The sequence below is a fragment of the Rhamphochromis longiceps genome, linkage group LG2 (assembly GCF_057381845.1).
Source record: "Rhamphochromis longiceps isolate RC_006_pf linkage group LG2, R_longiceps_female_GT1.1, whole genome shotgun sequence".
Classification (NCBI taxonomy): domain Eukaryota; kingdom Metazoa; phylum Chordata; class Actinopteri; order Cichliformes; family Cichlidae; genus Rhamphochromis; species Rhamphochromis longiceps.
In genome coordinates this window covers 21,404,908-21,430,368 of record NC_140558.1, presented here as the reverse complement: position 1 = coordinate 21,430,368, position 25,461 = coordinate 21,404,908, and the positions used below count along the sequence as shown (strand labels likewise).

At 45.0% G+C, this 25,461-nt stretch overlaps 1 protein-coding gene across 1 annotated transcript; it reads right to left on the bottom strand.

Moving 5' to 3' along the window:
* Window positions 1-18,214: 18,214 nt before the first annotated feature.
* Window positions 18,215-22,492, bottom strand: LOC146677163 (uncharacterized). The gene is made up of 2 exons (XM_085379372.1): window positions 21,287-22,492; window positions 18,215-21,256 (listed from the first exon to the last, which is right to left on the bottom strand). Exons 1-2 carry the CDS (start codon window positions 21,755-21,757, stop codon window positions 18,215-18,217), a joined length of 3,513 nt encoding a protein of 1,170 aa, XP_085235498.1. The 5' UTR covers window positions 21,758-22,492.
* Window positions 22,493-25,461: the final 2,969 nt, after the last annotated feature.

Genomic DNA, 25,461 nt, shown 5'->3' with positions numbered 1-25,461 from the left:
CTTTCTCAGAAAAACATCAGCCATAAAATGCTGTTGTGCATTTAGCTGAAGTCTTTGAAAACATGCTGGGCTTTTGAGTTAGCCACATTGCATTGGTAAACTTTCCCCCCGGTAGTTAATTAGGTCCATTACTGATAAGTAACCAGAAAATGTGCTCTTTAACATGAAAATCACTTCCATGTGTATCCTGTGTGTGAATCAGCCAAGAGTTCATTTCCAAAGTTGAATATGCCTCTGAGGTTTGACATTTGTGTGTCTGTGTGTGTTTTATGTACTGTTTTAGTGCCAACTGTCATTGTCACAGGCTGCATGCTACAAAATAAAATTGATCATCTGGCGATGAGAAGCTTTTAAAACTATCTTTGCAGCCTGTGTGGGAGAGTAAATGAGGTAAAAGCCATGTAATGCTGGTGTGTGGGCAGGCGTTGGTGTGTCAGTTGGAAATGAACAGTAGATTTTAAAGCATCAGATCTCATGATTAAAAAGAGAAAAGCCTCTTTGCAGAAGAAAAGACGAGGATTCTTTGTTTCTCTTCAGAGTGCCGTCTAAATTCTGTCACAGACCAACCTTCGAAATGCGCTCTACGTTTTAGACGAGGATGCACAAGCCTTTTTGGGATCTTTCATAACATTTGTTGTTTTATGTCTGTCAAATATTACAATATAAAGTGCTGTCCTATCGTGTGATGTGCCATAACACAATGTAGTGTGACATTTTGTAATATTAACTTATTTTAAACAGAACTTGGTTTTACTCTCAGGAGTTGTCTCCACATTAAACACTTTATGATTCAGTTTAAAGCAGTTATAATTAATACACCTGTGAAGACAACTACAGATTAGAAATGTATGGATTGTAAATTGCACTTTACAATTCACAAATAATGCAACCAGTCCACCATATAGTTGTCAAGCAAATTCAGTAAGGTCTGCCTTGTTGCTAAGTAACCGGGTGTGCGTCAATAGTTAAGCTTAGTATTTCTGATTTCTATATTGGATAAAAAATGACTACTTGGAAAGTGATGTGATTTTATTTTACCCCAGCATGTCTCTAACAAATTGGAGAAAAATAACTTGTGAGGAAAAGAGGTAAACCCAAGAACAAAAGGTGACTTATTATCCATATCCATAGCCCCATGCATGAAAAGTCCTCAACATAAAAACCAGATAGTGAAGAAGATGAGCACTGATTATAGCAATGATAGCAAACACAACAGTCTGAAATAACGATTATTCTTGTGGAATAAATCTGGAAAAATCTGCTTGTGGTTTCCATCCCTGTGCTATAAAGACTTTGAACACACACCATCTGATAAGACTGCTGTTGTCTCTGCAGTGCCACTCAACTTTCTGCAAGCTCTCCCCCGCAGCCCCTCTGTACATGAAGACACTTGCATTCAGAGATGCTTTGACAGCATCTGGGCCAGCTAGGTCACTGTCACCTGAAGATTTCGTGCAGAACTTCATTCAGGGAAGAATCTAGTAGGATACCATTTACCTTTATTTGAAACATCTTATGAAACATCCTTTGGTTTGTGGCCTGTTTCAAAAGATTTCCTGACAGGAGAAGAAATACTGCACACGGTTTGGTGAAATTTAGGAATTCGCCCTTACATCCCTCACAGGTTGGCTCGTTTTAATTATGGTATTTGGACAGCTGCCAGGAAAAAACTTTACATTTACAAGCAGTTAATGATATAAAACCGATGTCCGATTGCCCATTAAAGCCTGATAAAATAGGTTTCGTTACACAAAGACACGTTTTAGTTCCTAAGATCTCAAAGTCTAGACTTGGAGAACAATAGATTTTCACCTTTATAGTACAATGACAACTAGAAGGACCTTCAATCATCTTCAGTGTTACAAGTGACAGACTGAAGTATGTTTAATCATCCTTAGTCTGGAATCTAGATTAAGGCACAGTTAGCTCTTTTATGGCCTTCATTCTCAAGTCTAGACAGATGCATGCTCAAAGGTCCTCCATCACCCACAAAAAGGTCCAAAAGACATTACTGCAGATTGCAGGATATAGTGGAGAATGAAGAGGCGGAAACATTTTCTTTGTAACTGTGACACATGGTGGTCTGATTGACAGCAGCTCTAGCCTCTTTCTGTGTTCTAGCCTGCTGTTTGGTTATGTCGTGGACTGGCTGTGCACAGCAGGCAGGATAGGACCCCAAAGCAGACTCACAGGCAGGACTTAAACTCAAAAAACACAGCTTTATTGCTGGAGTGCAGGAAATACACAACTCAACTAAACAGGAACACAGGAAACAAAACTAAACATACAGAGGAACACACGCCATGGGGCAGATTGTGATACGGGACAGACGCAGCCATAAATACACAGGAGGGCAAACCAGGGAACACAGCTGAAGTAGAACAGGAAGCACTAAGATGCAGACTAACTCACAACATGACACAGGAACTGAGGGGAAAGAACCCTCAGGGAAACGAGATGGAACAGGGAGATAACGGGAGGTGATAACGAGGGGGACGCGGAACCAGTTAAGGGGTCGAGACCAGTGTTGGTCAAGTTACTTGGAAAAAGTAATTAGTCCAAAAAGTAATCCTGTCACTTTACTGATTACTTATTTTCCAAAATAACTAGTTACTTAGTTACTTAGTTACTTTTTAAAAACATGATCCACAACCTGAATAGGTAATAAAGCAACAGACCTTTTGTCACGGTCCTGAGTCTGTGGACTCAGTGTTTTTCTGTTTGTATTAGTTATCTTTGTTTTCATGATGTGTTTTGATTCTCTTGGGTTTGATTTCTGTCACTGTATCCCCTAGTTTAGTCCACGTCTGTTCAGTTTCCTGTTTTACTTTGAAAGTCTGTGTACTATGTCAATGTGTTGAGTTTTGCCTCCCCTTGTCTTGTCATGTCTGATGAGTCCCAGCTGTGCTCTCCTCCTGTTTCACATTCCCTAATCACCTCAGTATGTATTTAAGCCCTGTGTTTTTCCCTGCCAGTTGTTGCGTCCTCCACGTTTGTTGTGTGTGTATCCATGGTCGTCTACCTTCAGCATCTCCTGTCTAGTTAGTCTAAGTTGTTGTTTATGTGTCGTCCTAAGGTGACTCTCCAGCAAATAAAGCCGTCGTTTAAGTTAATGTTTTGTCTCCGAGTCCTGCACGTGGGTCCAGCCACTGACAGCCACACAACTCATCGTGACAGAAGGACGCAACCATAACATGGACCCAGCGGACTCAGCTCACCTCGAGAGAGAGGTGGACCTTGCTCGCATCCTCGGACTGATGACTCGCATTAGCCACGCCTCAGATTTGCAGACGTTCTCAGTCGGGCTGAATGCAATACAAACCATATTTGACAGAAATCCTCAACTGCGCAAGCTGTCTATTGCCTCGGAGTTCAGCCGTTCGCTGACCCAGGCTAAGGAGGCAGTCAAAGCCCAGGAGCTGGCCCAATTCACCCTCATCTCCTCATCCACACCGCCTCAGTCACAGCGAGCAAGCCTTCTCATGCCGCCGCAGCGGGCGGAGCATTCTAAAGCCCCTCTGCAGCAGCTGAAGTCGCAGCATCGGACTCCTTCCTCCCTCACGTCTGGTTCCGACCACCCCTCACCTGCCTCATGCCTGGCAGGAATGTGGTCGGAGGATGAGGGACCAGTCACTGTTGCTCCGACACCCTCCGTTTTTTCTGTCGCTCCGGTTTCTAAGAGAAAGCGGCGTTCTCGTCGTCGCCGTCCCTCACCGCAACCTGAGTCCAGTTCTGAACTGCTGGACGTGGTGAGTGAACAGAACAGTTGTCACCCGGCTTCTTCCACGCTATGAATTTTCAGCTCTGAGCCGGCGAATTCGGAGTCGGTTAACTTTTTGACTGTTAACTCAGGGCCTGCAAAGACAGAAACTGATGATCCCAAGATGGCTGACTCTGAGGCTGTCTTTCGGGACTCTGATCATTCTAATCTTCCCTCTTTTGTTTCTTCAAAGTTTGAGAATATTCAGGAATCAGATGACCTTATTTCAGAGTCAAAAGAGGTTTTTTGTCCTGTAACTGAGAGTGGTGTTTCTGGGTTTCATTCTGAAAAGACTGGGGTTTCTGTTTTCGCTTCTCAGGCAGGTTATGTTGATTCCGAGCCATCTGTTTTTGGATCAGTTAATAGTGAGTTTCCAGATGTAGATTATATATGTGAATCTGTTATGAAATTTTCTGACTTGGACAATCGTGATCTCACTCGGGACATTAAAGATGCAGCTCAAAAGACTATTTCTCTTACTGCTAAACTAAACGGGGACAGTTCAATTTCCCAGCCACATTCCATCTATGCTGTGCAGGCTATACCTCATGAGGCTGTTGTTGGTGTTGCTTCACCCATGGTTTACGCGGCTCACCAGCCAGTTCATTCTGAGGCTTCCTATGATAAACCTCATGTTTCCATAACCTCCCCTGAGTTAAATTTCACAAGCCTAGAGTCTGCTTATTCAAAGACTGTTTGTGTTGCTCATTGTGAACTCTTCCAGACTATACGTCCTGTGACTGTCCAGGTTAAGACCAACCAGGTGTCATCTGCTGTTACCAAGCTGGCAAAAATACTTGGTTTGAACACTGCAGAAGTGGTTGCTCAAGTTAAAGTTTCGGATCCATGATCATGTTTGTATGACTCTGTGCGCCGTGCTTTTCAGCCAGTAGCCCTGGACACTGTGTGTGCAACTTCCCAGGCTGCGTTTTGTAAGACTGTGTTTTATGTTGCTTCACACCCAGTTTCTTCAGATACCGCTTGTATAATTCCTCCAGCACCTGTGACTGCCCCTGAACTCGTTTTTTCTAAGACTGCTAACGTCAACCTGGACAACTTAAGAATAGCGGTTTTACCAAGGTCAGCCTGCCGTAAGTCTCGGTTTTCTAGAACCATGTCTGGTGCCATAAACCTGGTTTTCCCAGTGACTGTTACAGCTCCTCTGCTCTGCTCTCCGCGTCCGGTTCCAGTTCCCAGGCAGACTATGGCTCCGTTCATCCCTGCACCTGTATCTGCTCCACGGGCGGGGATGGTGGGCGCCCGGTCGTTGCCTGTGCCTGTTCTGGTTCCCTGGGTGGGGGCAACTGAGACCCCGCTGACTCCTGCACCCGTTTCAGCTCCTCGGGTGGGAGCAGCGGCGGTCCGGCTAGCTGCTGCACCCACACCGGCCCCCAGGGGTACGGCAGCCAGAACACAGCTCTTCCCTGGACCTGTATCTGTTCTTCAGGTGGCGGTGGCTGAGGTTCGACCAGGCCCAGTACCCGTCCCTGTTCCCCGGAGAGGAGTTGCTGAGAGTCGGTTACCCGCTCTGTTGCATGTTCAACAACCATCACTACACCCAGCACGACCATCATCGCGACCACCACTACAACTTCTGTTTCGGTCAACCGTCCAGTCTCACGTCATGTTAGCTGGGGGTTCAGGTGAACCCAACCAGCGTCCTGCCTCGTCTGCTGGGGGTTTAGGAGAACCCAGCCAGCCTCAAGTGTCGTCTGCTGGGGGTTTAGGAGAACCCAGCCAGCCTCAAGTGTCGGCTGCTGGAGGGCCCGAGGAGCCGGTCCAGCCTCATGCCACGTCTGCTGGAGGGCCCGAGGAGCCCGTCCAGCCTCATGCCACGTCTGCTGGAGGGCCCGAGGAGCCCACCCAGCCCCACGCCTCGTTAGCTGAGGGTCCTGGAGGACCCTGCCAGCACATCCTCACATCTGCTGGTGGTCCTGGAGGACCCAGCCAGCACATCTCCACATCACCTCCTGCAGCCGTCCCGCTGCCGTCAGGTTCCGCAGCCGTCCCGCTGCCGTCAGGTTCCGCAGCCGTCCCGCTGCCGTCATCCACATCATCTTTGCCTGGTCCGGCCTCCGCATCTTCATCATCATCGTCTGGTCCAGCTTCAGCTCCGCCATCGTCTGGTCCAGCTTCAGCTCCGCCTTCATCTGGTCCTGCCTCGTCTGGTCCTGCCTCGTCTGGTCCTGCCTTGTCTGGTCCTGCCTCGCCTGGTCCGGCCTCGTCTGGTCCTGCCTCGCCTGGTCCGGCCTCCGCATCCTCATCATCTTCGCCTGGTCCAGCTTCAGCTCCGCCTTCGTCTGGTCCTGCCTCGTCTGGTCCTGCGGTTGCCACGCCGCCGTCGGTGCCAGCTCGACCTGTTCCGCCTCGCCTCTGCCAGCCGTTTTCCAGGCCGCTAAGTTGGCATCATGGCCTTCGGGGACGGCCTCCGGAAGGAGTTCGTCGCCACCGCTGGCATCGCGGCCGCCCTCCGGACCTGCTCAGTGGCCACCACTGCCTTCCGAGTGGTCGGCCTCCAGAACTGTTTGCCCGTCGCCGCCGTTGCCGTGTGCACGGTCGGCCTCCGGAACTGTTTGCCCGTCACCGCCGTTGCTGTGCGCATGGTCGGCCCCTGAACTGTTTTGGCTCTTGTGTTGTCGACTCCCGGACTTTGCTATGGACTCGTGGATAGTCTTGTTTTGTGTTGACCTGTTTTTGGTTTGTTCTGGTCTCTTGTGCTCCTTGTTTTTTGTTTGGTCTCTGTCCCTCCATCCTGGGCCCCCTCCGCCCACCCTGGCCAGGTGCTTTGTGCCTTTTTTGTTTGGGGCTGTCGGGAGCCAGCCCTTTGAGGGGGGGTACTGTCACGGTCCTGAGTCTGTGGACTCAGTGTTTTTCTGTTTGTATTAGTTATCTTTGTTTTCATGATGTGTTTTGATTCTCTTGGGTTTGATTTCTGTCACTGTATCCCCTAGTTTAGTCCACGTCTGTTCAGTTTCCTGTTTTACTTTGAAAGTCTGTGTACTATGTCAATGTGTTGAGTTTTGCCTCCCCTTGTCTTGTCATGTCTGATGAGTCCCAGCTGTGCTCTCCTCCTGTTTCACATTCCCTAATCACCTCAGTATGTATTTAAGCCCTGTGTTTTTTCCCTGCCAGTTGTTGCGTCCTCCACGTTTGTTGTGTGTGTATCCATGGTCGTCTACCTTCAGCATCTCCTGTCTAGTTAGTCTAAGTTGTTGTTTATGTGTCGTCCTAAGGTGACTCTCCAGCAAATAAAGCCATCGTTTAAGTTAATGTTTTGTCTCCGAGTCCTGCACGTGGGTCCAGCCACTGACAGCCACACAACTCAGCGTGACACCTTTCAGCCCAATTCAATTTTTTCGGCATGATCCATCATATAAAATCTAATCAAATGGAAACTTCTCTTTTTAAAACTTGTTTTATTGGTTTTGATCTTTTAATTTTATGCACATTGCATCAAGCAAAAATTAAATTATATCAACAGTCTTTGACTTGAAGAAATTGTTTAACATTTAAACCTATTTTCTGCATATTCCAGGATATAAAGTAAAATCATGTTTAGTGTTTACACTTTTTCAAATTGTTGTATAGAGCGCTTTGAGAGTAGAAAAGTGCTCTATAAGAATCAGTCCATTTACCATTTACCATTCAAATAGATGCAAGTAAAACACAGCAAAAATAATAAAATCAAAGACTCAGCAGCTCTTAAATCTATTGTCACCTGTTTATCAGGAGTGGGGCGGGTGGAGGTTTGCCCACAGCGGTCATGTCAGTGGGAGGATCCGGGGGTTTCTCTGTGAATGTCACGTTCCCGTGGCAGCGTGCTCGCTGCTCGCTCAGATTAGAAGTTTAACTTTTCGCTGTAGAAAGAAGTTTCCTTCCCACGCAGAGTGAACAGCGGATGCTAATGTTTGTGTCACTTTTTACAGATTCAAACTCAAAGTAATGTGATTACTTCCACACTTTAAACACTGCATGGTCTTACTCTCTTCATCACTCCATATTATTCATTGTTGATCTGCACACATGTGTTACCACGAACGTCTCACGCTTGTACGTCACTGTCATGAGACGCTCACACAAACAAAATCAGCACGAGTATGAGGGAGCAAGAGGAGAGAAATGACGGGCTGGGGAGGCATGGGATGAAACAAAAGGAGGAGAACATGGGAACAGAAAAGGGAAAGAAGACCCAAGGACACACAAAAACCCACATAAACACAGACATACAGAGACTGACACAGAGGACAGAGACACAGGGGGAACCTCAAGGACAAGGAACCAAAAGGAAGATGTTGGCGACTTTCAAGCCTTTGAGTCGCCGAGCAGCTGAATAGGGGAATAATGTTGACGCGCCCGCTGTTTAAAACGTTAGTCAAAGTTCCAAGTTAAAACTCCTTTATTTGTTATCAAATCCTTAAAATCCGTAGAAAAACAGTGATCAAAAACATTCCAAGCTTGAGCGGTCAGCAAAAGTCGACTTCCCCCATCACCCACTCATTCACAAAATTTCCCTCGGGCCGTGAACAGGTGATATAGCAATCACTATTACAGACACCACGTGACCCAAAGCTACGCCTATCCATAACATTCCGGCCCCTAATTATTACATTTTTACAGTAATAATTACACATCCAACACCACAACTCACAACACACACTTCATCATATCACAGACACCCAGTGAGACAACATAACATACTCAAAAAGTCCACCAAAGTTATTTTCTCATGTCTTCTCTTCTGTCTGCACATGGTCAGTCAGTCATAGGCCAGAGGTTACCAGCACTTAGCCTAAATATAGTCAGTCTGTAATGTACATCTCATAACATTAAAGTCAATTCAAAGTTAGTTATGTCACACTGTGTCAAAATGTCATAATCATGGGTCAGAAGTCTCCTGAAGAAGGCATATCTTTGTGATGGGTCTGCACACATGGCTGGTTGGGGTCTTAATCCAGACCTGACGCACAAGCCCCTTTTCATCTGGTGCAGCTCCGGTGACTCTCCCAATGATCCAGGAACCACGAGGTGCAGAATCATCCACTATAAGGACCACATCTCCGGGAACGAAGTTGCGTTTAATCCTTCCCCATTTCTGGCGCTCTAATTCTGTGACTGGGACTCTCTTTGCATATCCTCTAGATATAAGATCTGTCATGAAGGCAGTGTAGTCTTTGTGAAAGTCTTTATCTCTGATGAACCTTTTCTTCAAACCTAAGGCTCGTTGCTCAATTGCACGGTTGTCAGGCATTCTTATGTCTCGGTCTTTTAGTGGCAGGGCAATGCTGTAGTGCCAATCCCCCAAAGTCACCGTCTTGCTGGCCAATTCCAGGAACTTCAAGTCTTCCTTTGACAGCCCCATCTGTTCATCATTGCTGCTCTCAGGAAAATCCATCTTGAACTGCTGTTTCCATAGCTTGTCCAGTATGACAGCAGAAACTCTGTTGGCGGTAACTGTTGCCAAACATCCTGGCCTTCCACAGCATTCTCGATTAAGTGGCCCATTCACAGTCCAGCCGAGCACAGTCCTAATGGCAAAGGGTCCATCACCTACACTCCGGATGACCTCCAAAGGTTCTAGAGCTCTGGGTATATTCATGCCAATCAAAAGCTCAACATTGGCCTTAATTTCTGGCAAATGAACGTGCTTCAAATGTGGCCAGTCATCCAGGTCCTGTTGATTTGGGATGTTACCAGTATCTACAGGCATTTTATGCTGAGTGAAGAGGTTAGGCATATCACAGTACATGTCACTGTCCAATCCAGCAACTTCAAGTTCAGGTACAATGAAACTGTCCACCACTTTCTCCTGTCCCATGGTGCGCAGGAGAATCTTTGTCTTCCTCCCAGCAATTTTCAGCTTGTCCATAAGACCCACTGTACAAAAGGATGCTGAACTCCCATGGTCCAGAAAGGCATACGTTTCCACTATTCTTTGACCTCTCTTTGATTTTACTTTAACTGGCACAATGGCAAGCTTACAGTCCTGTTCACCAGCCCCAGTAAGACCACTAGTCTGGATCGTAACAGGAATGTTATCTGCCTCATTATTAGGTTTGACTTCATTCTTCTCTTTGTGGTGGATATGGAGTATACTTGCATGTCGGAGGCCACAGATTTTACATGAAAGGCGTTTTCTGCATTCTTTGCTTATGTGCCCAGTACACAAACAGCCAAAACAAATGCGGTTCTTTTTAAGAAAAGAAATCTTCTCATCATGAGGTTTCTTATCAAGCAGAGCACATGACTCCAGTGTGTGTCCGCCTTTGCAGAAAAAACAAGCCTTCACAGTGCTGTGACGATCTTGAGCCTCTATCTGATTCTGTCTCTCGACGTCAGAGACTGTTGTGGCGAAGCTACTTCCTTTAGCTTTTAGATGTGGAGAACATTTCCCTCCATTGCTGCCCTTGGCTGCTAGATGTGTTGCTGGAACGTCACATAGATTTCCAAAGATGGGATCTGTTACAATTTTAACTTGACGCTCAAGGAAGGAAACAATGTCAATGAATGCGGCTCTGCGATGTTGCCTCTCCTGAATGTCATATGCTACTGTTCGCCATTTGTCTTTTAACTTATATGGCAGTCTTCTAATCACAGCAAGCATATTGGCAGGTGTATTTAATTCAGAGAGATCATTAATCTCTTCCATTGCATTGCAGCATCCACGTAAGAACAAACAATATGCCTGAAGAGCTTTTCCATCTTCCGATCTAATCAGTGGCCATGAGTGAACTTTGTTCAAATAGGCAGATGCAATCACATGTCCATTCCCAAAGTGCTCATACAGCAGAGTCTTTGCCTTTACATATCCAGCACTTCCAGACATATGTTGGCAGCTTTTAACAAGTTCATTGGGCTGCCCCTTGGTGTACTGTGCAAGATAATGCAGGCAGTCACCAGCATCGCCAGTCTTTGCTTCTATGACCTGTTCAAACGAGCGCATAAAGGCCTGAAAATGTAAAGGGTCACCATCAAAGGTTTGAATCTCCCTTTTGGGCAGTGAAGAAAGACTTTGCTGATGGACCAACATACAAGTTAATTCATTTTGTTTTTCCATAATGGACAACAGATTTTCATTGGCTACTGGAAGAGCAGCTTGTAGCTTAGGCAAAGGTGGAATTGATCCAAAAGCATCAGAAGGCCCCATAAAAGCTGGTGCAGGCCTTTCCCTTTTGATATTCTGTTGCACTGTTTTTACTTGAAGCTCTGCATTCCCAGTGATTGCATTTCCTTTTGTAAGCGTCTGAGGAACAAAAGTCTCTGCATCCGCATTAAGAATTTCAAGGCTGTTTCCCTTTGTTTTAAAATATGATTCCATTCCATTAGATTTCCGTGAAGCGACGCTCCGCATAGCGGATCCAGTTCTCAGCACGTTCACCTTTGCAACAGTTGCAGCTATATCTGCTTCAAGCTGAAGTTGTTCTTTCTTTCTCCTCAATTGTTCCTCTTGTTCTTCAAGAGAGTGTTTTTCTTTCAGCATATGTTGACGTGCGAGCAAGGCGGCCATTTCAGCTTCTGCCCTGAGACATGCAGATGAAGTAGATGATACTCTTGAGCTTGACCTACTGCCTTGATTTGACACACTGTCGGATGGCAACACGTCATCATTAACATCATTCTGAGGATTAAGAGATAATTGTGGTTCTTTTCCAGTGTGCTCTCGAACCTCCACTTCTCCTCCCAGGGAAGTTTCCTGTGACTGTGCCTTGTCAGATGATGGCCTCCCTGAATGTTTATCAGTTTCAGAAAGCCATATGTTAACATCCTCCATAAACCCTTTATTGTATTTAGAGATGCTTGAGAACCATGTATTTTGTTTATCTTTCTCATCAAATGAGATTAGAGAAAGTAAAGATTCATGCAATGCACTGGCATCCTTAAACAGGTGTGTTAACTCATCAAACTGTTTTTTGACTTGTGAATGATTTTTATCATCTTTCATTAGCTCTTTAAGAGACATAATAACACTTTTCATTTTGTTTACATGCCTTTTCCGATCTGTTTGGATGGTTTCAATTTTGTTTGCAAGAGCTTTCTCAGTGAGGGAAGTTATTCTTTTATCCTTTTCAGTTTTTCCAACAACAGATGCAGCCTGTGATCCACTCATTTTAAGCATTCAACATAAGCAGCATGCCAAAATCCAAAACAAAGGCAACAGCAATTCCTTCAAACTCAGTTGAACGCCTGCAGAGCCACAACTCACACACACCAAATCCAACAGCAAACGTAGCGGTGGGCGTGTCACAAAAACATCTTCGTATGGTCAGAATCCAAACTGCGTTCAAACAAACAATACGCAGCACAAAAACACAGTTTACATACCACCGTCGTCTTCTCCTTATCTGTCGGTCTAGCCGCTTTTACGGGTGTAGTGGCGGCGGTGTGTGGGCTCGCATCGGCGTTTATTCAGCGCTGATTGCGGGACGGTCCATTGCCGTCGCACTTTTTGCTGACAAATGTTGGCGACTTTCAAGCCTTTGAGTCGCCGAGCAGCTGAATAGGGGAATAATGTTGACGCGCCCGCTGTTTAAAACGTTAGTCAAAGTTCCAAGTTAAAACTCCTTTATTTGTTATCAAATCCTTAAAATCCGTAGAAAAACAGTGATCAAAAACATTCCAAGCTTGAGCGGTCAGCAAAAGTCGACTTCCCCCATCACCCACTCATTCACAAAATTTCCCTCGGGCCGTGAACAGGTGATATAGCAATCACTATTACAGACACCACGTGACCCAAAGCTACGCCTATCCATAACAGAAGATAAGAACAAGACAGACTAACCTAAGGACTGCTAATGAACCTAAAACATAAACCATAATACAGAAATTACACCAAAACACAAGAACTCAAAAACACTGGATCAAAATGACCCAGAACTATCATTGCAGTCTAAGTGCTTCTTCGGTTTGCTGCCATCAGGAAGGAGACTGAAGAGCCTTCGGACTCGAACCAGCAGACTAAGAGACAGCCTCATCCATCAGGCTGTCAGGATGCTGAATTCTCTCCCTGCTCTGTCTCTTTTCTGTCTTTATATCTTTAAGTTGTTTAGCGTACACTGAGGGCCATGGGAGCATTGCAATTTCAAATTCCTGTGTATGATCTGTACATATGGTTTTTGACAATAAAGCTGACTTTGAGGTTACAGTGCATACAGTTTGTGCTTCAGTTGACTGATATGTATCTGTCATTGGATTCCTGAAGGCTATGGCAGATAAATAAGCACTCGCTCACTATTTATGCATTGGCCAAAATTCAGCTAACTCTGGTCTGAGTCTAAAATTTAACAGGCACTTCACAAGCAACTGCATGTGTCATGTGGAAAACACATGTATTACCAAACATCAGCAGCATCTTGAATCTCTAGGTCAGGGGTCGGCAACCGCATGCGGCTCTTTAGTCCTTATAGTACGGCTCCGCCTGGTTTGGGAAAATAAATTAGACGTATTTAGCTAAAGTGTATTTTATTTATGTTAGTTCTTTTTTAACTTGCAGTTCTTGCAGATTATTGTGAAATTGAAATATAAAAATAAAATTATATTCTATTATTTTTTCATCGCTCAAAATAAGCGTCACACTCGCGGAAGCCGGTATACCCGCCGAAACGTCTGCATTTATTGAGACTTTCAACCCCAGGTAGGCCAAATATGGATCTTCGGATCCACATTATGTCAGCAGCTGTTCTCCACCGTGAACTATGTTAAAAACAAACACCGCTCACGCCTCACAGATGACAGCTTACAGTCCTGCGTAAAGATGAAAGTGACTTCGTGCAGCCCCGATCTGCAGACGCTGTGCGCAGAGGTTCGTGATATGTTTCCCATTGTAAACATATCACGGCAGACCCGACGATGTTTGCATGAACATGCTTTTCAGCATCTCTTTATTGACCACTTTTCACACACGGTTGCTGTACGCATACAGCCGGCTGTAGCTTTGCAGCTCACAGCCCGACACAGACCAACACAACAGCATAGAGAGCGCAGCAGGGCCGTGCAGAGACGTTTAAAGGGGCGGGTGCTCAAAGTTAAAAAGGGGCACATTGAACCAGGCTGAATAACAACAACACACATTCATCAAGAATCTAATATGGGATTACATCATACTATATCACTATTGTGAGGTGGCGACAAGGCAACGCAAACGTAGCCTGTGTTTGACCTGATGGGTACAATGTTGCTGTTGGGGGGTTTCTGCTGCTCCTGCTGTTGATAGTGCTGGAGGGCAGGGCTGTGTTGATCTGAGACTGTAGACATTAAAAAGTCCATAGGAGAGATGGTAGCTGATTAAACAAGTATCATGAGATAATAACAAAATGCAAAGATTGGTGACAGCACTTGGAACCATAAGGCAACAAAAAACTGTGAGAAATCATTTAGGCTCTGCCTTTGAATCACTCTTTGCTTCTCTTCTTCCTTCCATTCCATCATTTCATATATCACTCTCCACTTGCTGTCTTTCTGAGAACAAGGCACAACTTGCTATTGCAATAAACTATAATCTAATTATCCACACCTAACAACTCTTGCACTTAATCTATAATAAAATGATGACAGAAAAATGTTATAGCCCTGCCTTTAGTAGCCTCACACAGCTCCTACTGTTTCCTCCTCATGTCCTTACCAGGCATGTCTGGACAATGTTATATCATCAGTAATAATTTAAAAAAATCCATATACATAAAACAAACACATGCACGCACACACAGTGATATTTTAGACCTTCTTCAGAATAATGTATATACTATGGGCATCACGGTGCTGATTCAGAATCCTTACATTATTATTTATTACTAGAGCTACAATAATAAAGCAATGAGGAGGAAGTAATAAATATGAAATAATGTATTTATGATGATTCCATTTGTTTCACTATCCACTCTGTGCAGGGGGAAAGCTTATTACATTTTTAAACTGTAAAGATATATTTTTACTGCTGTAAAATCCAAATTTTGTCTTATTTAAAATATAAATCTAATATAATCTGCTTCTTAATGTATGTTCTTTAAAATACAGTGTGTGTTTTTTAAAATATTATAATAATGCATAATTATGTGGACATGCATATTAGATCGTTTTTAGTGCAATATAATCCCCCCAGAAAGGCAGGAAAAGCTCTGTAACTTACTTTAAAACTAAATATGTTCACTAAAACGGTGACAGAGCTACAGACCCATGACAGCCTTACCAAGTGAGCTAGCAGCTATGACCAGCACTACATGTGCAGTTAATAAAAGGACAGGTAATGTTTGTCGTGCTGTTGCACACACAGCACGCTCATTTGTTTCAGTTCCTCAGTTACCACAAGACAACTTACCAACGTGTACGTAATAAGCCAATACTCCTGTGTGCTATAGACTACAGTGTACGCTGTACACCTACTTACTGGTTTTGTTGCATCAGTCTGTATGTAAGAAATATAGTAAGTCTGTGTCTCTGAGTTAATTTGTGTTTCTCCATGTTTAAATGTCCCGGTAGTCGAAAAGGAGGCAGAGCTGTTGAGAAATGCTAGGAGCTAACTGGGCGCTAACTGTATATTCAAATATATTGAATGTCACAATGTTGGCAAAGAGAGGAAGTGACGTAAGATTTGCGCACGCGGAGTACGGATCGGGTTTCCGGTACGGATCGGGTAGTGACACTGCCTTTAGCATGAGGAGCTTTGGCTGTGTCCCAATTAAGAGACTGCACGCTTGAAGTACGCGCACTACGCGTACTACGTACGGTGCGTACTATAAGTACGAGAAGTGCGGAAGTGAGAGGCTTGTGAAATGGGACGGTATACACTTCGTCGCGCTGTTCAGGTTGCCTAGCAACCATGATACTAACTGCGAGACACGTTACATACAGCTTTGTTTGACAGAAATGAAGGAGAAAAATGTTCTGTTGGTCATTCATTTTTGTCATGACATCACTTTGATTAGTTGAATATCTGAGGCTGAGACCACGGGACTGTAAAACATGATTGTTGGGCTTCATTTCTGTGCTGAACAGTCATTTAAGATTAGTTAATAAATAACAATTAGTTAATGTTGTTCATGAGACTAAAGTCAACTCACTGTGGCAATGTAAATATAATATGGCCAATATTATAGTATTGTCAGATTATTATGATTATATATATATATATATATATATATATATATATATATACCACTGACTTTCAGCTTGCTGTGTTAGTGGATATATGACTGACTTTAATTATTACACATTCGCACATAAATAAGTGACGTCATATTCAGTACTTTTGACAGTTCACTCTTCGGCCGCTCCATCTTATTAGGGAAATTCCACATACATAAATGTAAATTTCAAAACTCAACCCCATCATTTAATTTGTTTTTGATTGAAATTGAATATTACTTAAACTCTCTTAAATTAACTTCCAATAAAAAAGGTTTATCATTGATTGAAATTCATTCAGAAATGTTTAACGAATGAGCTGTCACAACTTTCAAATACAAAGTTGTTATGGAGTCTGTCACATTCCCCCCCTTTTTTCTTTTTTTCCCTTTATTAATTTATCCTTCTTATTTCATTGTACTGTATATTGTTACTCTTATTTGCCTTGTATGTCTACTGTACAAACTGAACTGGAATGACTGACTGTTCGCTTTATGGTTTCAATAAAGTTTGGAAGAAAAAAAAACCTCTTCAGCCGCTCCCGTCTGCCGTATTTTGCGGCAAAATTATACATATCCACCGCCGCGCTATGACTTGTGGGATATATGGGACCACGAAGCGTGCACCGGACCACGCTTGATATTTGGGGAAATCGACGGCGCATTTGGAGTATGCATTTGAAGTACACTTCGAATTGGGACAGCCGTCGTCGCGTGGCGGTGACGTAACCGCACTTAAAATGCGTACTTCAAGCGTGCAGTCTCTTAATTGGGACACAGCCTTTTTCTCAGCAAAACCGAGTGCTTGACCGGAACCGGAAGTGCCCTGACAGAACAGGAAATACATTTTAGCGATATTTTCCTTTTAACTAAAACGTATGTATGAATTATTCATTTTAACAACAAATATTAATTTTTTTTAATGGCAAATCTTTTTAGAATTATTTATTTCAAACTTATGAACCTATTGTTACGTTCTGGTCCCGGCAAGTAAATAAACGTAACAAATAGTTTGCCCCACTCACTTCCCACCCACGCAAAAACCCCAACAACGACACCGTTTTTAAGTATTTAAGCAGCCATTTATTTTCCTCAGCAGTGAGCAATGCCAAAACAATAAACAAAACTCCCTATAAAACAATCCCTAGTCTTCCCTACACCAAAATAAAAAGAAGCCAAACAAAAGACAAGTCACTTACCTATCTATCTAACGAAAAACAGGAGAAAACTTGTTCAACAAAAGAAAACGGCTTCTCACGCCTACTAGGCTGCGACAGTGAAAGTTATACAACAAAGGAACAAAAAAGTGACCGCCACTGGTTAACTTATTTACAATTATTTACATGGCAAGGCTAGAGGTACACGTGAATACTCCAGCCTGCACTACAATAATCACACACACAACTCCGTGATCGAGTCAACGGGGTTCCCCAAAAACCCTGCCAGGTGTCTGTCATCCGGACGTTAAGTACTGGAGGTGGTCCATCAATTATCCAATCCGAGGATAGGTAAAGACTCCACCCGGATACTTAGCAGCCACGCCTAGGTGTCCACCTTCTAGGAGAGGGAAAAAGAAAGAAAAGGGAAAATACCACCAAACAAATCACTGGGTCATAACAGTTTCCCCCACCCAAAAAAAATCAAACATCCAACCCCACACAAAGATGTTTGATTTAAGCCCTAGAGAGGGCATCAGCCATAACGTTCTCTAAGCCCTTTTTATATCGGATCTCAATGTTGAAGTCCTGAAGGAGTAGGGACCAACGCATAAGGCGCTGGTTACTGTTTTGCATCCGAGATAGAAACTGGAGAGGGTTATGGTCAGAGAACACAATGGTTGGAACAGGACTAGATCCCAGGTACACTTCAAAGTGCTGCAAGGCCAATAGCAAGGCTAAGGCTTCCTTTTCAATCGTGCTGTAATGCAGTTGGTGTTTTAGAAATTTTCTAGAAAAGAAGCAGACTGGGTGGTCAATGCCATTGTCATCCTCCTGCACGAGCACTGCACCTGCCCCCAAAACACTGGCGTCCACCTCAAGCTTGAACGGATGTGTAAAATCAGGGGCGGCCAACACCGGAGCACTACAAAGGAGAGCTTCAGCAGCTTCGAAAGCGAACTGACATTTCTCTGTCCACACAAATGGCGATTTTGGACTGGCAAGACTGGTTAACGGGGCTACTACCTCAGAGAAGTTTTTGCAGAACCCACGGTAATAACCTACCATGCCCAAAAAACGCCGCAGCTCCCGGCGAGTCTGTGGAACTGGAAAGTCTACTATTGCCTGCACTTTCACAGCAACAGGGAGGACTCTACCTTGTCCTACTTGTTTCCCTAGATAAGTTACAACCGCCTACTGGGGAAAGCAAAACCGTGGTCAAGAAGATACTGGACTTCTTGCTGCATAATGGCCCGCTTAGTGGGATTTACCCGGTATGCATGCTGCTTTATGGGCTTATGGTCACCCACATCAATATCATGACTTAATACATGCGTTTGAGTGGGGATGTCACCGAAAAGAGCAGAGTAGTTTGTAATGAGCTCACGGACATCAGACTTAGCGGGATCAGACAGGGGCGCCAAATAGGCATCCAAGTCAGCCAAGATTTCAGAGTTCCCAAGACGCGCACCCGAAACAGAGGTGTGCCTGTCATCCAACCCGTCATCGCCGGGACTATACAAGGGTGGAGAAACGGATACCGACACAATAGGTGACACAACAGGTGCCAAACTAGAGCGGTCACGATCAATGTATTCCTTTAGCATGTTGATGTGACAGACGCGACTTTTCCTCTTACGATCAGGGGTTAACACCACATAGTCCGTCTCACTTAGTTTGCACTCAATGACATACGGACCGGAAAACTTTGCTTGCAGGGAAGAACCAACAACCGGCAAGAAAGCCAACACACGGTCACCTGACTGGAACATCCGTACTACAGACTTCTTATCAAAATGTGTTTTCATTCTAACCTGAGCCTTTGCCAGCATGTCACGAGCCAAAGCACAGGCATTATGTAGCCTCTCCTTAAACAAACTAACATAGTCCAGAATATTTTCTTTCGGCCGATGACTATCTGAGAGAAATTTCTCTTTCAGGAGACGTAACGGACCGCGCACCGTGTGGCCAAAAACCAAATCAGCTGGACTGAACCCCAAAGACTCCTGACATGTCTCCCTGACGGCAAACAACAGTAGTGGCACCCCCTCATCCCACTCACGGCCAGACTCCGTGCAAAATTTGCGAAGCATGTTTTTTAGGGTTTGATGGAACCTTTCTAATGCACCCTGACTCTCCGGGTGGTATGCGCTTGAAGTGTGATGAGTGACTCCGAGCTCTGTCATGACCTGGGCAAAGATTTTAGACATAAAGTTTGTGCCCTGATCAGTTTGGATGCGTTTAGGCAACCCGAAAGTGGAAAAAAACTTAACTAATGCTTTCACAATCCCACGGGTTTTTAATGAGCGTAGTGGAATGGCCTCCGGATAACGAGTGGTAATACACATCATGGTAAGTAGGTATTGATTTCCGGACTGTGTTTTAGGAAGAGGACCCACACAGTCAACAATGACATGTTCAAAAGGTTCCCCAACGACCGGGATGGGTTGTAGCGGAGCAGCGGGAATCGCCTGATTTGGTTTACCGGCAAGCTGACACGTGTGACACGAGCGGCAGAATCTTACCACATCAGATTTGAGACCAGGCCAAAAGAAATAACGGAGGACACGGTTATATGTTTTTGTGATTCCCAAATGACCGGACATAATGTGGTCATGTGCCAAGCTTAGGACCTGGGGACGAAGCGACTGCGGAACAACAATCTGCTGCACTCCCTCATGGGTGCAGCCAGAACTGGGAGTCCAGTAGCGCATCAGCACCCCATCCTCAATAAGGTAGGACGCAGATCTCCCACTCTTAGGCTCGGTCACATACGCCCAACAAGATGACAAGCTCTCATCATTTTTTTGAATTTCTATAAGCTTGTCTTTATCTACTGACAGAGTCATAGTCTCCTCATCCGGCTGAAGTGATACAGAGACAGGGGTACCTTCACAGGCGGGTTGCAAGCTCAGTGTGTCTGAAGCGCTTAAGAAAAAGTCGCTAAGACCCACCACGTCACCCTGTTTGCGTGCCTGCGCACGTGTCACAGCACACACGGGAAACAAAGGAACAGCATTTGATGTAGCACAAGCGAAACCACTATTATCTGTAAGTGGTATATCAACTACTTCTGGCGACGGAAAAACTGTGCAGCCAGCTAGATCGTTTCCCAAAATGATGTCAATACCTGCCACCGGTAACTGGGGTCGCACCCCAAGCTTAACCTCACCAGACAAAAACTGAGACGAAAGCTGCACCAAATGTAAAGGAACCCGTATTACACACATCCTAACTCCCCAGGCTAACACATCAGCCCCACAATAGGATTGAGCTGAAAACGGTAAAACCCCCTCACGAATGAGCGACTGTTTCGCACCAGTGTCTCGCAAAATACTGACAGGAGCCCGCCGATCTTCCCCTATCAAGGAAACAAAACCGTGTGACACAAATGGCTTAAACTCCTCATCTACCTTATCATTTTCGGGTACCATCACCTCCCCCAAAGGAGGAGGGTTTATCTGTAGAAGGTTTATTGGGGAAGGAGATGCACCCTTCCTGGTCATTTCTTTTCTTTTCAGAGCAGGGCAAACCGCAATAAGGTGTCCCTGCTCATGGCAAAAAAAACACACGCGGTTCTCAACGGATGAGGGGATGGCACGGCGGGTGCCCCTTGGAGACCATCGGGGCGGGCCACCGGAAGACGAAAAACTGTGAGCAGGAGCCGAAAACATCACTTTATGTGTCAACACAAACTCATCAGCCCGTATAGCAGCAGCGGCGAGAGTCGTAACCTTCTGTTCGTTTAAGTAGGTTACCACAGTGTCTGGTAGTTGATTTTTAAACTCTTCTAACGTCACCAACTCACGCAGGTCTTCCAAGGTTTTTACTTCTGTAGCATGACACCACTTATCAAACAGAGTTTTCTTTTCTCTGGCAAACTCCACATAGGTCTGGTTGGCGGATTTTTTCCCATCCCTAAATCTCTGCCTGTAAGCCTCTGGCACAAGCTCGTAAGCGCGTAGGACAGCAGCCTTCACCGTATCATAGTCAAAACTGTCCTCCAGAGAAAGAGCGGTGCATACCTCTTGAGCTTTCCCCACCAATCTACATTGGAGTAAAAGAGACCACACATCCTTTGGCCAGTGCAGCGCACCTGCGATACGTTCAAACACTGTGAAATACGAATCCACCTCAGTTTCCCGAAACGCCGGCACCATTTTGATGTGTTTACTCACATCAAAGCCACCACCTGGCATCGGGGCCGGTGGCTGCGGAGATGGCGACTGCGGGGATGATGACCCCGGGGAGGGTACCTGCGGGGATGATGACTCCGGGGAGGGTACCTGCGGGGATGGTGACTGCGGGGCTAACCGAGGTACAGGAGGGCTGGCAGACACAGAGGCTCCCCTCTCTACCTCCAGAGCCCTGATCCTCAAGTGCATAGCGTCCACCTCCAACTGCTGTTTCTTTAGCTCCACCTCCTTAATGCGCAGCGTTAACTGCAGCTCCTCCACAGAAGGGCTAGGCGGAACAGGGAGATTTTTCAGTGGGGCAGAAACACCAGCAACAGCCCCCAGCTCAACCCCCCCTGCAGGACCCGGCTCACCAAACAACCCCCTGTCCGTCAACTGGACACACAGGAGCTCCCTAAGCTCCTTCTTCTTCGCAGTCAACGGCACAGTCACATCAAAGAATTCAGCAACAAGCAAGAGGTCAGCCTTTTTACACCTGTCCAACTTCTCTGCAGACGGGCTCAGAGTGAAGTCCTCCAACTTAAACTCCATCCTAACACACACACCCCCCCACACAAGAAAAAAACCGCCAACCAAGAAAACAAGCCAAAAAAAGAACACAAAAGAGACGAGCCCCCAATATGTTACGTTCTGGTCCCGGCAAGTAAATAAACGTAACAAATAGTTTGCCCCACTCACTTCCCACCCACGCAAAAACCCCAACAACGACACCGTTTTTAAGTATTTAAGCAGCCATTTATTTTCCTCAGCAGTGAGCAATGCCAAAACAATAAACAAAACTCCCTATAAAACAATCCCTAGTCTTCCCTACACCAAAATAAAAAGAAGCCAAACAAAAGACAAGTCACTTACCTATCTATCTAACGAAAAACAGGAGAAAACTTGTTCAACAAAAGAAAACGGCTTCTCACGCCTACTAGGCTGCGACAGTGAAAGTTATACAACAAAGGAACAAAAAAGTGACCGCCACTGGTTAACTTATTTACAATTATTTACATGGCAAGGCTAGAGGTACACGTGAATACTCCAGCCTGCACTACAATAATCACACACACAACTCCGTGATCGAGTCAACGGGGTTCCCCAAAAACCCTGCCAGGTGTCTGTCATCCGGACGTTAAGTACTGGAGGTGGTCCATCAATTATCCAATCCGAGGATAGGTAAAGACTCCACCCGGATACTTAGCAGCCACGCCTAGGTGTCCACCTTCTAGGAGAGGGAAAAAGAAAGAAAAGGGAAAATACCACCAAACAAATCACTGGGTCATAACACTATTTATTCAGAGAAATGCCTTAAGGGCAACACAGTTATTGTTGAGGGGCACAGACAGGACTCCGCACGCCCACACACATAAAAAATAATAATAATAATTTAAAAAAAAAAAAAAACATTATTATTATTATTAATTTTTTTTTAAAGTTGCCTCAACAAAAGGGCACTTTGGGCACCCATCAGGAAAGGGGCGGGTGCTCAAGCCCCCTCTCGGCCTGGGGCTCGGTCACTCAGGCACAGCTGGCTGCCGGCGGAGCTCACGGGCGCGTCACTGCAACTCCCCCTGGCTTCTGCTCCGCGGCTGCTGAGTGAGCCCTCATCTGGGACTCTCCTCAGCTCTTACTGGGACACTGGCGCGACTGCCCCTCTGTTGGTCTTCCTTGGTCTCTTGTGTTCTGGGAGCCTCTGGATGTCTGGAGCTTTGATCTCCTCCATACCTGCTTCATACCCTGGAGGACGGGGCTGTGGCTCCCCACACTCCCTAGCAGATCGTTACATGGAGAAACCTTTGGAATGCAAGCATGCTGATCCACACAGGTATGCACACAGGTGTACACACGGGTATTCACAGACGCGGACTACAGCTTTCTTGGCTGCTGCCTCAAAGCACATTGTGCGCTGTCTATCTTGCGTGCTGGACAATATCGTTTATTATTTAGTATCTACTGCTAGCTAGTTTATTGTGATGGTGCCGTTCTTTTTTTTATTATGTTGCTCTTTGTTGTTTGCTTTCTCTTCTGTTTTTTTTCTCCATACAGGTGACCCAGGTGTTTTTTTTTTTTGTTTGTTTGTTTGTTTGCTTTTTTGTTTTTGTTTTTTCTCTTTTTTCCCCCCCTTCTCATCGTTTCTTCTCCCCTTTGGTTTTCTTTCTCTCCCTCTCTTTCTTTCATTCTTTCTCCCTGTCCTATCCCCCAGTCATGTCTGTCCCGTTTGTAGCAACTGAAAATAAAATAAATTCATAATTATAATAAAGGTCAATCAAATGGACCAATATGGCAAGGCCATGATGATCCACTTGGTAAAATAAATCCGCTTGGCATCTTTCTTGGCCTTAAGACAACAATTCTGATGGCCAAAGATCCAAACGGGACACAAAAAAAAAAAAAATGCTTCTGTTGTGATTTGAAGCTTCTGTGACGCAAAATGCAGTTTTGTATTTCAGGGTGAGCGGTGCTTACCACTTCAAAGATATTACGTCCAAATTCCTTTGGAAAAATAAACCCCCACGTATAAGCTTAAAAACACTACAAAAGACCAAGGATAAAGGAGGACTAGAACTGCCTAACTTTCAGCACCACTTCTTAGCCAACAGGCTTCAGTTTATCTCAGGATGGCTAAAACATACCCTCTTAAATGAACCTTGGCTAGATGTAGAACAAGCACTTTGCAATAATCTAGAGATCTCAGACCTACCATTTATCAGCTCAAACATCCAACGACATGAATGCTTTAAAAGCATCAACATCAGCTCTTCTCTGACATGCTGTCAGAGAAGAGCTGATGTTGAAAGCCGTCAACGGCTGATTGCCGTCAGCTTTCGACTTTGTCGAATTCACTCGCTCGCTCTTTGTCAACTGATCCTTTCCCTTGGACGCCGTCAATTTTAGAAACTCCCACCATGCTGGTGGGAGTTTCTAAAATTGACGGCGTCTTCATTAATCCCATGCAACCGTACACCTATCTGGAACAACCCTGACATATTACAAAACAATAATATGATAAACTTTTCAGATTGGAGTGGTAAAGGAATCAAATATTTAGAACATATACTAGAAGGAACAGAATTTATCTCATTTGACGGACTAGTTACACAATATGGGATCAACAAGAAAAGATTTTTAGAATATCAACAAATTAAATCCATAGTAAAAAAGACATTTAAACCGGGTCAAGTTGAACTACAAACACCACCAAGTGTGGTTCAATTTCTTACTCTTAAAACCCCCAAATTACTATCCAAAATATACAGAATGCTTTCTAAAACAGATGAATCAATATCACTTCCTATTGCAAAATGGGAAGCGGATTTATCAGTTAACTTAGACCTAAACTTCTGGTCTCAGATTTGCTTAAAAACCTTTCATCTAATTAGAAATCCCAGTCTGCAATTAATACAATACAAAATATTACATAGAGTGCACTATACAGGTCATCGGATGTTCAAGATGGGCTTTACGTCTACCAACAACTGCTCACACTGCCAAACCAATTCACCGGACAATTATATCCACGCTCTTTGGTTCTGTCCACCAGTTCAGAAGTTTTGGCACGAGATATGTGAAGACTTATCGAAGTGTCTGAAATGTAACATTCCAACTTCCCCCTTAGTGTGTTTGTTGGGCAGCTTAGATAATGTCACTTCAGAAAAGAATATCGCCCATATGGTTTTCACTGCCCTATGCATAGCCAAGAAAACAGTCCTCATGAACTGGAAAAATAAAAACAATCTTATTTCTAACCAATATAGAAATTATCTATTAGATTACATTAGTCTTGATACAGCCTCTGCCACCACATCAGATCAATTGCTCTGGGCTCCTTTGATCAGCTCCATCACCTAGTGGGGGTGGGGGGTCATAGTTTGGTCCCGCCTTCACTGTTGTGATTGGTGTGGGGGTAGGGACAGGCTTAGGGTGTCGGGGGGTTCCCCGGAGGCATCTTCCTTGGGGGGCTCAACCCGGGGTAGCGGTCATGTCCGGTTAGGGGCTCTGTTGGCTCTCAGCTAACTGTTTCCTCGCGGCTGTGTGCAGCGGGGCTAGGGGAGGGTCTGTGCTGACGGACGTGGGTTACTGACCTGGTAGCCTGGCTGCCCCTGGGTGGGTCCAGGATGGGCGTGAGGTTCTGGGGGTGCTCCGTCTCTGGGCTGGGGGCCGGGCCTCGGGGGCTTGGGTCCTGGTTGGTGTGTTGCCGGGGTTGTGGGCGGGTGGGTGCATGGGGGCCCAGCCCTGGAGCAGGGTGCCGC